General features: G+C 48.1%; 1 protein-coding gene across 1 annotated transcript; it reads right to left on the bottom strand.

Annotated features, from left to right (window-relative positions):
* Positions 1 to 7,716: 7,716 nt before the first annotated feature.
* Positions 7,717 to 12,628, bottom strand: INHBB (inhibin subunit beta B). Its single transcript, XM_056861448.1, has 2 exons — positions 12,211 to 12,628; positions 7,717 to 8,871 (listed from the first exon to the last, which is right to left on the bottom strand). Exons 1-2 carry the CDS (start codon positions 12,626 to 12,628, stop codon positions 8,096 to 8,098), a joined length of 1,194 nt encoding a protein of 397 aa, XP_056717426.1. The 3' UTR covers positions 7,717 to 8,095.
* Between the last annotated feature and the right edge of the window lie 2,099 nt (positions 12,629 to 14,727).

Below are 14,727 nucleotides of genomic sequence, written 5' to 3'. Positions count from 1 at the left end.
TGCAAACTTGGCCACCTCGCTGTTCAACCCCAACTCCAGCTCATTCATGAACAGGTTGATAACACCGGTCCCAACACAGATCCCTGAGGAACCCCACTGCTCACATCCCTCCATTGTGAGAACTGACCATTGATTCCTACTCTCTGCTTACTATTTTTCATCCAGCTCTCAATCCATAAGAGGACTTGTCCTCTTATCCCATGACTATGAAGTTTGCTTAGCAGTCTTTGGTGGGGGACTTTTGGAAATCCAAATACACAGTGTCATAGAATCATAGAGTTGGAAGGGACCACCAGGGCCATCAAGTCCAACCCCCTGCATAATGCAGGAAATTCACAACTACCTCTCCCCTCATTATGTCCACAAGACACTCATGCTAGAAAAAGGTGAAGGCAATAGGAGAAGAGGAAGAGCCAACAAGAGATGGATTGACTCCAAAAGGAAGCCCCACCCCTCAGTTTAGAAGACCTGAGCAAGGCTGTTAATGATAGGATGTTTTGGAGGTCATTAATTCATAGGGTCACCATGAGTCAGAAACGACTTGACAGCACTTAACACACAGGCATTTGTACAGCTGAATACAAATATAAACTGTAATATGAAAATAAATAAATGGGTGGCATCATTCTGCTATTATTAGGTCATTAGTACTATAGCTTTCAAATGGCATTAGGCCTTAAGTAGAAAATATTTTGTTTGGGTGGATCACAACATTACTAAATCAATCATATTCTCTATTCTGTATGTGAATATTTTAATGCTTTAATTGGCTAATTAGATAGTGTTATCTAATCCAGTGAAAGAATTATAATGTGACAGTGTGCTTTTATTTCACTTTACTTGATGTTTTGTGTGTCCCCCTCCCCTACAAACACACCTCTTGGGAACCAAACCTCACTGCAGGCTGCAAAATTGGACACTAACTAAACAAACAGCTGACCAATTAAGGACACGGCAGTCAAGGAGTCTGCAAGATCTATTGAGCACAGTGGGACTTACTTCTGAATGAATGTGAATCAAATCTGAATATACCAGGTGTGTGTACCTGTGGAGATAGCAGGACAGGATGACACAAGATTGTTGAATGTTCACTCTGTGCTATGTATTTGACGTTTACATTAACATCCAAAAGAGGGGAGGGCATGTTCATTAAGTCCAGAACTGGAATGACCTTACTACCAAGTAGCAATATATGCCAGTCCATTATGGGGGGGGGGGGGGTTTGATAAAGCTCTAGTTGTTCTGGCTGACTAGGGCTACAGATAGGGTCAGGGTTCATGAGGACACTATAGGAACTGAAAAGCTACCTCTAGTATCAGGAGCAATATCCAGGGATGAAATCATTAGAGCAGTGTTTCACCTCCCCCTCTGTTGCATTTGACTCACTGATGGCTCTTACTCAAAGTTACCCTGTTTAAGAACCAAGGTCAGTCATCAGGGAAAGAGAGACCATTCCAGATCAAGCAGTAGATTCAGTTTAGCGTGTTGCAGAAGAGAACAGTGATTTCAACTCTAGTGAATTTCAGCTTCTCTCTCTCTCTCTTTTTCCCCTCTGAACTTGCTTTGCTGAACGCCCGCTGAGCATTGCTGTAGATCTTCCCTGGGGGAGAGTTCCAGAATGGCACACCACCCTCATCTAGCTCCTTTTCAACCCAAGCTGTGGCAACCTGCGGCTCCAGATCCCCCTCCCCCCTTGCACTGGGCCGGCTTCATGGAGCCAGATTACAGGAAGCCGCTTGATAGCTATCTGGCTTATGCAAAGCCAGGGCCATCCCCCTAGAGTCATCCTTGCCCCCCCCCGCTCCACTCAGGCACAAATGGTCCCCCTAGCCAAGTAGCTGGAAGCCTGTCATTAGGACACTACAAGAATTGAAAAGCTACCTCCTTCAGGAGCAAAATTCAAGGATCAAATTGTTAGAACAGTGTTACCCTGCTTAAGAACCAAGGTCTGTCATCAGTGAAAGAGGCACCATTCCAGAACAAACCCTGGACAAATCAATCAGTGGTAATACAGGAATGCAGAATGGAGGGAAACCCCTCCCCATTTGCTCACTCTCTCTCTACTCCAAGGGTTGTGAACATAGGAAGAGCTGGATCACATCCATAGCCCATTGGTCCAGCATTCTGTCCACATGACTGGCCAGTGGATGTTGCTAGTCCTCAAGCAGGGCATGAAGGAAACAGCCCCCACCCTTTATTTGTCCCAAGCATCTGGTAAGCAGAATATACTGCCTCTAGACTTGGAGGACCCATTTACGAAACATTGCTAATATCATTGAAAATATCCTCCTCAATTAATTTTTCTGGTATTTTTGAGCTTTATGTTTCTGGATCCCCAAGGCAAGATGCAAGATACCATTCCAACATACACCACAAAAAATGTTGTGTTCCCCTGCCCACAGCAGATCCATACTGTCACACTCTGAAGACTGAAGGGCATGTAAGTTTTCTTAAGAGGGAGTGGCAATTTTTGCTGATTTTCCCCACCCACTGTAGGTCCCCACTATGCTGTTCCTAAAAGTCTACTGATCTCTCCCGCTCCCCCAGAATAAAATGCAGGGCCTTAGTTGGTTGCAGTTGGAGGGGGGAATCAGCAGCATTTGCTGCTCCTGTTTTAGAAAAGTTAATGGCGCTGAATTTTCCTAATTGTGCAACCGACTACAGGCCAATGTCTTCAGAATGTGTCTCTGGAGCTTTGATTGCCCAGTACCAGTCATCTCTAGGCAGTGATGAAAATCAAATAAATGCTTTGCAGGAGTAAAATATTCAAAGCTTGTCTCTGATTTTAAAAAGTGTTGTCCAGGATAGTCGCAACTGAACATTCTTCTAAAGAGGAGGAGAAGGAAGCTGGAAGCTGGAAGCTAGAAGCTAACTAAATGGAGCAAATGGTTCTTTCCACTAAACAACATTTGGATGTTTCTTGTGACTTCCATGATTGTAAACCAGGAAGTAAAATTACTTAAGGCAACTTCATCAAACAAAAATATCTGCTGAAATTCAGAAACAAATGTATGGAACATACAGTGCCATCCTAAACCAAGTTACACCCAAGTCTGTTGAAGACTTAGGAAGGTATAACTCTGCTTCAAGTGGCATGGATAGCATGTGAAATTGTTGTGCAAATTGACATTGGTTTGTTTTTAAATGTGGACCAGTGAATATTACAGTTGAAGGCTCACTACCTAAACCCCCTCAATGTGTCCAGACAAAAGGCATTATGCCCTAACCACCGACTTGGGGGCCCTGACTGGGCAGAAAGGTGGAATATAAATTCTGCAAATAAAGAAACAAATATAGGGTGCATTTGGTGTGTCATTTCTGCAACTTATACAGCCCTACCTTGATGAAATATAACTGCAGATTAAAGGCCCTAATACTGCAAACAGTGATAGTTAATAATACCACCACAGCTCTGAATATCAGTCAACAGAGATACTCATATTCTGTAGTACAGTTGCTGTAACACAAGCCTGTAAAAGATCAGGCTCTAGATCATGAAGACTAGCCTTCGTGACTATTGACAAAGTGTTCCATTCTAGTAACATTTTGCTAAGCAAGCCAGCCTGAGGCAGCATTTATATAACCAAGGGAGATTGTTGGTATCTTGCATTCAATTGTGGGATTACATTGCAGCATGCTAAATTACAGAAAGGCCCAGTACTTCTCAAATGCCATAGAATTATAGAATTGGAAGGGGGCATACAGGCCATCGTCCAACCCCCTGCTCAATGCAGGATCAGCCTAGAGCATCCCTGACAAGCCACTGCTTGGAGACTGCCAGAGAGGGGGAGGTCATCACCTCCCTAGATAACCGATTCCACTGTTTCATATTATATTCTCCCCCTAATATCCAGCCAGTAACTTTCTGCCTGTATTTTAAACCAGTTATTGCAAGTCCTATCTTCTGCTGCCAACAGGAACAGCTCCCTGTCCTCCTCTAAGTGACAGCCCTTCAAATACTTAGAGTGATCATGTCCCCCTTCAGCCTCCTCTTCTCCAGACTAAACATGCCCAGGTCCCTCAGCTTTTCCTTGTAGGGCTTGGTCTCTCCGTATACAACTCTCCATATGAGGGACAGTCTATAGCGGAAAAACCCCAGTTGCTGTCCAACCTCTCGAAATTACTTAGCCAACTGGGTTTCAAACTGTGTGCAAGGGAACCCTAGGTTTTCTTGGAAGCTTATCAGAGGTTCTTCAATGAGAATGGCACACATGCTTCCCTTATAAATAACTTTTTGCTTGTCACCAACTTCGACTTACATTGTGGAGACACTGCAAAACAGTGGGTATGATATAAGTCTTCAGACTACAGAGATGTGTTCCCCTAGAGAAAATGTCTGCTTTCCATGGCATTATACTCTGCTGGGGTCCCTCCCTCCCCAAACCCTGCTGTCCCCAGGCTCCAGCCCTCGGATCTCCAGGAATTTCCGAGCCCAGATCTGGCAACCCTAACCACACACTCAGCGCACACCAGGCAAAGCTGAAGACCCACAGGTCTAGTGCCCCCCACGAACCAAGTAAAGAATGCCCTCTCCCAGATCCTCTTCAGCGTGCAGACGTTGTGTGGAAGATGTTCAAGAGTTCTGTCAGACAAGTCAGTGGTGGAAGCATTCCCTAAAATAGAGGAGTTTGGATCCAGACTATTGGCAATTTGCACCAATACCTTCTTCCTGCTGCAGACATCTCTCCTGATTCTTCATGGTTCCCTATTCCCCAGGAGCAGAGTTTGTAGTGATCAGTGAGCTGTAGAAGGAGGGGGAGTCAGGAAAGTTTCTGCTGACAGAAGATTTAGTCTGAATCCAACTTGACCCAGACCATGAAGGATATTTCACCAACTCCCCCCCAGTCAATAACTACCTGCAAATAGATGTAGGGTTGCAAGCTCCAGGTTGGGAAATTCCAGGAGATTTTGTGGTGCAGTCTGAGGAAGAAGGGGTGTGGGGAGGAGAGGGGCCTCAGTCATAAGGTCTAACCTCAAAAGCAGCCATTTTCTCCATGGGGACAGGTTTCTGTCATCTGGAGGATAGTTGTAATTCCAGCAGATCTCCAGTTCCCACCTATAGGTTGGCAAACCTAAAACAGAGGCACTGTTTACTGCAACAAGTATTAGGGGCGTGCACAATTTCCCCCCAGTATTTTTCAGGTTCAGGTTTATTAAACCCAGAAATTGTTGGGAAATCTGAAAAACCCAGATTTTTTGAAAATGTTCAGGTTAATAAACCCAAACCTGAAAAAGTCCGGACACCCCCCCCCCCGAGATCTTTCAGATTCGCCTTCCAGCCTTCTCCAGGGTCTGTAGAAGGCCAGGGGGCAGATATGAAAGCAATCCATGCTGTGTCATTTCTTCAGACTCCAGAGAAGTGGCGTGACGTGGATTTCTGTCAGTTCTGCCACACAGAGCCTTCTCTGGATTCTGGAGAAGCAGCCTCCAGTCTGCTTCGCTGCAGCAGCAGGACTCAAGCTCTGATTCCATGCCGAAGTAGACTTCTCCCCCCGTCTCATGGGGCTCCCTATCCATCCTCCCTCCACCCTTCCCTTATTCAACTGTGCTTAGCTTCAGCACGGCAGCAGAGCTCTACTACCATGTCAAAGCTAACTGCAGGTAAGGAAGGAAGCGGGGAGGTCAAAAAATGGTGGCGGGGCCATAGCAGCCCCGAATAATGCCCCAAAAATGTGGTATTATTTGGGGTCCGCTTTTTCGTCCCCCATTTATTGCCGCCATTTTTTGCCAGCAAAAAACCCCCCTGAAAAATACCAAAAAGGTATTTTGGGGGGTTTTAACAATGGGCATATAGTTATGTACACCCTTAACAAGTATTCAAAGAAACAAGGATTATATGAACAAATGCAATTTCCTTCTCTATTTGCAAGACTTTGACTGTGTCCCCAAATTCTTTGCAACCAGCACTAGCATTGTATAATATAATGAGGCTCAGACCTGCATTGCAAGATTCCCTGCTCTTAGCCTACAAATGGTTGTCCATTCATGATCACACATTCAAATGTGCATAAGCATGTTCAGTATGCTCCAAGCTATGGATCCTTTATAACAAAGGTTTCACAAACTAGCCAGCGTAACTAACTGCAAGAAGCTGCTGCAGTTCTCAGATTTTTTTTCCTGTTTTGTTTTATTTACTTAAACTGTACACAAATGTAACATACTCCGACAGCAATCCTAATTGAAAGTTGTTTGGTATTTAAATTATTATGGAACAGAATCTACAAGGGAGTTTATTAAATAAACAACAATTGGGTTTTCTTTCTTTTTTAAAAAGTATGCACATCTTGCAATGTCTGCTATGTATGATGGTATAGAAAAGACACTGACCCAAACACAATGGAATCCATTTGTACCCTGAAAAACACAAATTGGTAGGCCTCACAAGAGATTGTTCAGTATCATTACATGATATATAGATATATGATGGCCTTGCCACCTGAAAAAAAATCACAATTGATATGTTGGCCTCTTTGGTTCCAAAATGTTATGTATAACACATTTCACTGTATTCATTATTTTTTTCTTGCTGCTATAAAAATAACCTTTTTTTTCAAATGGCAGTTTCTTTTGACTAAGTCATGCAACTACATCAGTGCAAACATGAAAAGCAATCATTCGCTTTTAAAAAAAGAATCAAAAGATTTAATTTCAAGTATAAAAAAAATATAAAAAGTCATCTCATTTCAGTCCAGTTTTCGTCTCGTCTGGGTCAACACTTTAAATTGCATAGCTCGTGCGGGCACTTGTTTGTAACCTAGAGACAGTGAGCAAAGAGAAGTGCGCAGTCAAGTGCCGGCCATTGCAAGGCATGGGGATAGGCAAGTGCTATAATAACCGTGCATTCAAGCAGTTTGCGAGTGCTATGCTGGAGCAGTGGGTTTGGAGTTCTGCAGCCATCCTCAGTACCTTCCAGGAAGGAAACTGGAATACAAACTCCTCGGTCTAACTCTCAAGCTTTCTCTCTCTTTCTCTTCCTCAAGAATTGCTAAAATGTTCCTCGCCTGTTACAAACTGTGCTGCTACGTTTTCTCTCCCCAGAAATGTATCCATCGTGTGACTGCAATTTCTCTTAAGGATTCATCAGTTGACGTGTCATATCACAGTTTTTTCCCTGTCCTCCTCCCTAATTGTGCCGAACATGCTCTTGCTGAATCCCCTACAGCTGAAGACAAATTGCAACTTTCAATGTTGCCATTGTTCTGAGAAACATGAAGATGGGCAATGGGAATGGCAAGCAAAGGAGGAGGGGGAGAAGGGTGGACTGACTCCTTTTTGGATCACAGAGCAGGAAAAGCAAGCCATGTAGGCTGAGGGGGGTGGTAGAATTACTGGTGTGTTAAAACATGGAATCACACTGATTCATTGTTCAGAGGACCACTGCCCCTGTTACCATGTGCCTGTTTAGGCATATATTTATCTCTTTCTCCCCCTTTCTCTGTGGTTTTATCACCATTCTACACTGGAAGTGCTAAAGGCTATTTGGGACCTGGTAAAAACAAAAATATTCTTTAACCTCAGTCAGAAGGGCACACCTTGCTAAAGTAGGCAGCCTGTAACTTCCTTTTTAGACTTCAGAGGTGATGGTGGTCTTTTGTATGTTGGGTCACTTAAATAGCTGTGCGTGAAAATATATTAGACTGGGGTTGTTGTTCTCAACTTGCACTTCCCAATGGTTCCCTCCCAAACATGGTTGGCTGATAGAAGAAATTATGTCTGCCTCATTCACTTTTTTATCACTGGCAGATATGACTACCTTCCCATGACCGGCTTCTCTCCTCCACCAAGCTGCTTTGTGCAATTGCGTGTGCATGGATGTGCCTGTGTCCTTAGGGGTGTGGGTGGGATTAAGGTACTTCATACCATTCGTTTATAAGGGTAGCGCATTTTCATGTCCGAGAGCCACAAACTGCCACTGTCCTGACAACAGATGAAATGATAATATTGCTGTTATTGCTGCTGCTGTTGCCTCTGCAGTGACTTGAACATCCATGCCTGGAAGGAAGAAACACAGCAAAACACCCTCCAATTCCATTCACTGTGAGAACGAACGTACTCGCTTCCCCCCATTCCCTCCCCTTTCAAAACACCCTCCAAATCAGGCGCAACCACATTCTTCCACAATCATATTAGGAACATCCCTCTTCACGATGTTGTATTCATCGTCAAAGTACAGCATGGACATTGAGCTAAGTTTGGTTGGGATGCAGCAGGAGTTCACAGCGTTTGGGTTCAGCTTTCGTATGCGGTACTGATTCACTACTGCGGTGTGAAAAGAGGAAGCTGATCCTGGGATGCCAGCCAAATAGTTTGGGCAGTTCCCTTCACAGTAATTCCCATAGTAACCCAACGGCGCTATGATCCAGTCATTCCACCCAATGTGTCTGAAGTCAATGTAAAACTGTTGCCTGCAACATAAATCGGTCCTGCCATCGCATTCCAGGCCTCTTTTCCGGATTCGGTGTTTGTTGTCAGCCAGCCGGGCTTGCACCACCACAAAAGGCCGGTGAGATTCATCCTCGTGCTCCACATAAACTGGCAGCACTGAAAACTCTTCGCAGCCTTCGCACTGAACATCCAAGTTCAGTCTCCTTTCTCCTTTCTCAAACAGAGGCTGGATTGCTTCTGTCATGGGAAATGTATGCCAACCACTTTTTCTGAGATCCACTTTCTTTTCAACTACATTCCACTTGTAGCTAGTGTCCAGGTCTTGGAAATACACTTTGACTCGAACTTTTCGCCGGCTGCCTTTCTCCAAGACATATGGAAGCAGCTTCAAGTAAAGCCACAGGCTGGCCTGAACGACAAACAAGTTCTGATTCCCTTCGTTGGAGATGAAGAAGTGGAGACGCACTCTAGAGGAGGCCAGGTCATCTAGGTTATAGAGAGGTAAAAAAAGGCAATGCTGTTAAATCAGAAATACATCTTTTATCATTCAGGAAATGCCTGCGTCAATTACAGTGCTAAAAATAACATCCAGAAATTACCCAAGCCGATGCAGTCATCAACTAGAAGTGACAAAGCAGGCTTGGGGGTCTTTGTAGTCTTAGAAATACATTACCAAGTGAGTTCCCAGAGGCAAACTCATCCAGCTATAGGTGAAAATGCCAGATCCTTAGAAATCAATATGCAAGAAGCAATTAAAGTCAGATGGCTTGAAAGCCATTAAAGGAACCCTGCGAGCACCTGGGTAAGTGTTAATTAGGTTTTTTAACTGTTGGCTTGGCAAGGGAGCCTTCATGTATAATTTTCCCAGAAAGCAGGGATTGTTAAACAATCAGGGAACATTTTGCTGAGAAAGGATTTGGTTACAATTTAGATGTTCTGTAATCTCACCCAGCAGCCCCATGATGCTTGGAAAACACAGGCACAGTTTTCACTAAGGCAGTAAACCTCTGTCTGAGATGTACCACTTCTGCCTACAGGTGGGGGCCTACATGCCTGAATTCTTCTCCATATAGAAAGTTCCCTGTGCATAAAAAGCTGGTGTGTGTGTGGGGGGGGGGGTGTCTCCCCGATATGCTAGTTTTCTAGGTAGTACAGATTAGACCACCTTTTCCCTATTTATTTTTTTTAACAGAGTGTAGCTTCTCAAGCTATGGTGAGAGAATGGAGCAGGGGCACAGAGTTTCGATTAACCTTTATCTTTGTCATGATTTCCTACATCCTCTGGTCTCCAATTAAAATCCCCTAAGTGCTGCATTTTGGTAAAAAAAAAGTTTATCAAAAGAATCACAAAACTACACATAACTTGTCATTGGAGAACTAGGCCTGAAGTAACTTCTGCTCCTGATAGCGTGTACTGATTCCTGATCTCAGTTGAACTTACTTTCAAGTAGACATTCATGGTTTCAACTAGATTTTTAGGTTCATTCAGTAAACTTTACCCAATTTCATAAACTTGAATTCATATTTGTTTAACAGCAGTGCTGACCTTCCTAACCCAGGTGAAAAGAATCTGGCATCATGACCTCAGTGCCTCTGTATGTCATATTTATCTGATACATTGCTGCATGCATACCAACAACACCCCCCACCCCACCCCCGGAGCTCCCTATGCCCTACCAGTAGTCAAAGCATAAACCTACACACAGGGTGGAAACGTATAGATATGATAAGCAAGTAAAGATGCAACATATATAATTATTAATGATAGAGGTTTTAAAAGATAAGTGCAGTGAAGGGAGAAAGAGAACCACATTGTCTAAGAGATCTGCCCATCTTGCATCACACTGAGCCAATCCATCCACCTCTTCTTTGCCCCAGACATATTTATTACGGTGGTTTTCAAACTATTTATCTTAAGGGAACCCTTTCTACACCTGCTGGACTGCTGAGGAACCTTTAAGGAACTATCTGCCATGGAACCCCAGTGTATCACTAGGATACAAGCCTATAGTTACAAGACACACAGATAGGCCTAACCATTCCTCATGTGAGCTGAGAGCACAATTTATAACACATCCAATGTTCTCCTGCAGCTGCACCCTGTAGTGGAAAACCAGTAAATAGACTGTCAGCCGTTCAAGAAAGTTCATCCACTTTTACTGAATCGTTGGTTAGCTTCCAAGAAACCCCAGAATTCTCTGTAAGTTTGAAATTTGGTGGAAAGGAAGATAAAAAGAAAATAAATTCTGCTGGCAATCTGATTAGCTAGGGATGTAGATACAAAGTGGAGCAGGTGGCAAGAGAATTAGAGACAGATGTGGCTTAGGGTCCTGAGTGAGAAAATTTAGGCACCGTGGATAAAGCGATGCTCTTACATGGCTATCATTCTGGGTGCTAGCCACTGTTGATATTTCAGAAGAAAACAGATGAAAAGTAAGACTATTACAACTGACAAAGGAAGATGTAAGAGGTAAGTAAGACAAAAAGATAGATCATCCACCCATCTTTGGATTAAGTGCTATAAATAGGAGACATATTATGTAAAAGCATAGAGAGATGCAAAACCAATAATCCACACTTCCTTGGCTGTACACCCCAGTGATCTCAGTGGGACTTAACTTCCAATTGAACGTGTATGGGACCAGGCTGGAAATGCTACCCCCAGTGATTATGAATTAAAGCAATGGGGTGACTGAATACAATAATGCCTGGGGCACAGGAAGATGGATGAGCTCTGTACTGACTCACATATCTTCAGTGGACGTGTAGATGAAGGAATACAGGACAGATAGATGGAAAACAACCCAAAGAGGTTTGGGCTAAGGAAAGAAGGATGCAAATGAAAGTCAAGCAAACGTGTGAAGCAGATAAACAGATGGGATACCCAAGTGGGCAACGTGTGCATGTAACAGATCATTATTAGCAGCAGGAGCACATGGGGCAAATAGGCATGTGTCGCAGAGGACATGGATGGTAAGAAATAGAAGAATAGATATGAGGTTGAATGAGGCAGAAGAAGAAAGCAGAGGGATGACAGAGATGGAAAGATAAAATGTAAATAAGCATGACAGACTACACACAAATGAGTGAGATGCTCTTGCAAAGGCAAGACAGGAGCATAGGAGAGAATGAACAGATGGGCACTTTGGTGGGTGAACCAGGTAGATGCAGAACATGTAGGAACAGACCACTGAGTGAAGAATTAGGGATGGGAAGCCGGAGAAGTCTGTAGGTTTGCCGGCAAATGGAAGGCACGGAGCAGATGAGTAGGTGGATTCGAAGGCATGAGAACTGACGGTAATGACGATATCTGCACACGGGAGTTTAGCAGAAGTGAAACATGCAGAAGGGCATAGCCAGCGAGAGGGAAGGATGCATAAAGGGATCAGGACCTCATGACGGGCCCATGGGTGTGTGAGTTGGACAGATGGAGGGGCAGACAGGTACATGGGCCGCACGACCCGTCTGGGTCCACAAGACAATAATTATTCCAGGAGCGGAGCGATCAGACAACATAGCTGACAGATCAATGGGGCAAGAGTGTGGCCAAGAGTCGTCCCCCCCCCCCCCATGAACAGATCAACAGGTAATGGGCTTGCAGGAGAGGTGGATGAGAATGTGATAAGACAGAGTAAGAACGAGCAAGGCAGAAATGCAGAGGGAAAACATGGACCGGTGGGGCAGCCAAGCCAAGGGGGGGCGGTGGGTCTGCAAGGCAAAGGCAGGAGTGTGAAGGTTCTGGGGCAGAAGGCGTGCAAAGCAGGGGTCCCGGGGAGAGGAGATGGGCGCCGGGGGGTGGGGAGCGGGCGGGCCGCTGCGGCGCACCTGTCTCGGCGAAGCTGATGATCTCGGCGTCCTGCTGGTGGGCGGGCGGCGCGGCGCTGGCCTGCCCGTCCAGGCTGGGGATCTCGACGCGGCCGTCGTCGCGCACCTTGCCGGCGTGCAGCTTGCGCAGCGCCGTGAGCAGGGCGGCCTTGGGCACGGCGTGGGTGATGTTGGGCCGCTGGCGCAGCTGCAGGCGGCTCAGGATGTGCCTCTTGACGGCCTGCAGGAACTCGCCGCCCAGCGGGCCGCCCTCCTCGGCCGGACGGCCGAAGCCGCACGACGCGCAGCTGGCCGGGGGGGCGGCGGCGGCGGCGGCGGGCCCGGGCGGGGGGGGCGAGCCGCCGGCCCCCGGCGCCAGCAGCAGCAGCAGCAGCAGCAGGAGGGCGGCCAGGGGCCCCCGCCGAGCCGCCCCGTCCATGCCGAGCCGCAGGCGGGGGAGCCGGGCCGGGGGGCGCGGCGGCGGCGCGCGGAGGGAGGGAGGGAGGGGGGGGCGCCTGGGTCAGTGGCCGGCGGGCAGCGGTCCCCTGGGCATGGCCCCGTCGCTCGCCGCCAGCCAGCCGCGCTTTCAGCCCAGAGTCATCGGGGGCCAACGGGGGGGCGGCGGGCGCTCCGGCCTCCCCCGCGAGGAGCTGGGGGGAAGGCCCGAGCCAGCCCTCCCGAGCGGCCCCGGGAGACGCTCCGCGGCCCGGCCCCTGCGCCAGGGGGGCGCCCTCCGGCAAAGCCCCCTTCCCCCGGAGCTGGTGGGGGGGTGGGGGGTGGGGGGGCCCCTCCGGTCCGGCGAGGCGGCGGCTCCCTGGCCCCCCGCCTTGTCGTGCCTTGGCTCAAGCGGGGGCTCCCGTCCAGCCGCGGGGGCCCGCCGGCCACATGCAAGCGGGGTGGAGAGGGGACGCTGCCGCGGGTCCAGCCCCCGGAGGCCTCACGGGCGCCTCCCCATCGGAGCCTTTCTCTTCGCGCCCTTGCCGCTCCCGGCCGCCGGGACTCCTCGAGAGTAGACCGGGCGGGTGGCTGGCGCTGCCTCCCCTCCGGCCGCCTCCGCCTGGCTGGCTGGCTTGGAGAAGCGCGCCGGTCCGCTGCTGCTCTCCCTTTCCCGTCGCCCTCCTTTTTGGGCCGTCCGGCTCACACCATTGGGCCGCTTTGCCCCCCGAAACTTTTATACCGAAGTGGAAACCACGTGGGCGCTCCGCCCTCTCGCAGCCGAGGCGCCCCGGGCTCCGCGCCGCGGAGGAGCTTAAGCCCTTCGCCTCCACGCGGCGGCGGCGGCGGCTTCCTGATGGGGGACCAGGAACCGCGCCGCTCCTTTAACTGCGCCCCCCCCCCCGCCCGCCCTGCCCTTAAATGCACACCCACCCCGCAGGCGCGCGCACGGGAGCGCACAAGCGCAGGCCCCCGTTTCGGGGCACCGGCGGCTGCGAGGAGGCGCCCCGACCGATGCAATTGCCATAGGGGGCCGCCGTTCACTCCCGGTGGTCAGGAGCCTCAGCCCTCCGGCTCAGAATTGAACTCAACCAGAGATGGCCCTAAGCAAGCGATGAGCTGCCAGTTTGGCCAGCTGTAATAGAGGCGCTGTTGTGAGCTGATCTTGCAGGGCTGTTGTAGGGACTGCAGAGATTATGCATGAGTACCGCGTAGGTTATCTGATTTCAGCATATTTGATAGAACCAGTTGAGCATAGGGGGAACTGTTCATATTTCCCCTCTTGATACACCACCCACCCACACACACACACACACACGAATCCCTTCTGCACAAACAGCAACGAAATGGGTGCAATTCCAGATAGAGGGTATTCAGGAGGTGTCCAGCCCCAGGGTGTGACAGTCAGCAAGGTCTGGGTTTAGGTTTTCTGGAGGCCACTGTGGCTCAGCGTCAGTTCTGGATGCGCAGGAATGAAAATGAGACTGGGAAGCACTCGAGTGTTTACTAGGCAGCATCTTTGTTGAGAGACCTCGTGTGAACATTAACATGTCTATCCTGGCATGTACACGTGCAGGGTGGGGTGCCTTTTTTACCAGTGGGAATCCAGAGCAGCTTGAATCGTTTTGCTTTCCCCCTTTTTATCCTCACGGCGACCCTGAGAATTAGTTTAGACTGAGAGTGTGTGACTGGCCCAAGGTCACCCAGCAAGCTCCCATGGCAGCGTGAGAAATCAAACTTGGGTTTTCCAGATCATAGTCTGACATTCTCACCACTACACACTGAGAGCCAGCATGGTGTAGTGGTTAAGAGCAGTGGTTTGGAGAGGTGGACTCTGATCTGGAGAACTGGGTTTGATTCCCCACTCCACTGTATGAGCAGCAGAGGCTACTCTGGTGAATCGGGTTGGTTCCCCCACTCCTACACACGAAGCCAGATGGGTGACCTTGAGCTAGTCACACTCTCTCAGCCTCACCTACCTCGCAGGGTGTCTGTTGTAAGGAGGGGAAGGTGATTGTAAGTTGGTTTGAGTCTCATGTAAATGCTTGTTAATTAATTTTTTTGGCAGTTTATAAGCTTCGGAACTTCTTTTCATGCACATCA

This window comes from Euleptes europaea, chromosome 15 (assembly GCF_029931775.1).
Source record: "Euleptes europaea isolate rEulEur1 chromosome 15, rEulEur1.hap1, whole genome shotgun sequence".
Lineage (NCBI taxonomy): Eukaryota > Metazoa > Chordata > Lepidosauria > Squamata > Sphaerodactylidae > Euleptes > Euleptes europaea.
Note: the sequence above shows the minus strand (reverse complement) of the source record. Positions and strands in the feature narration are given on the sequence as shown.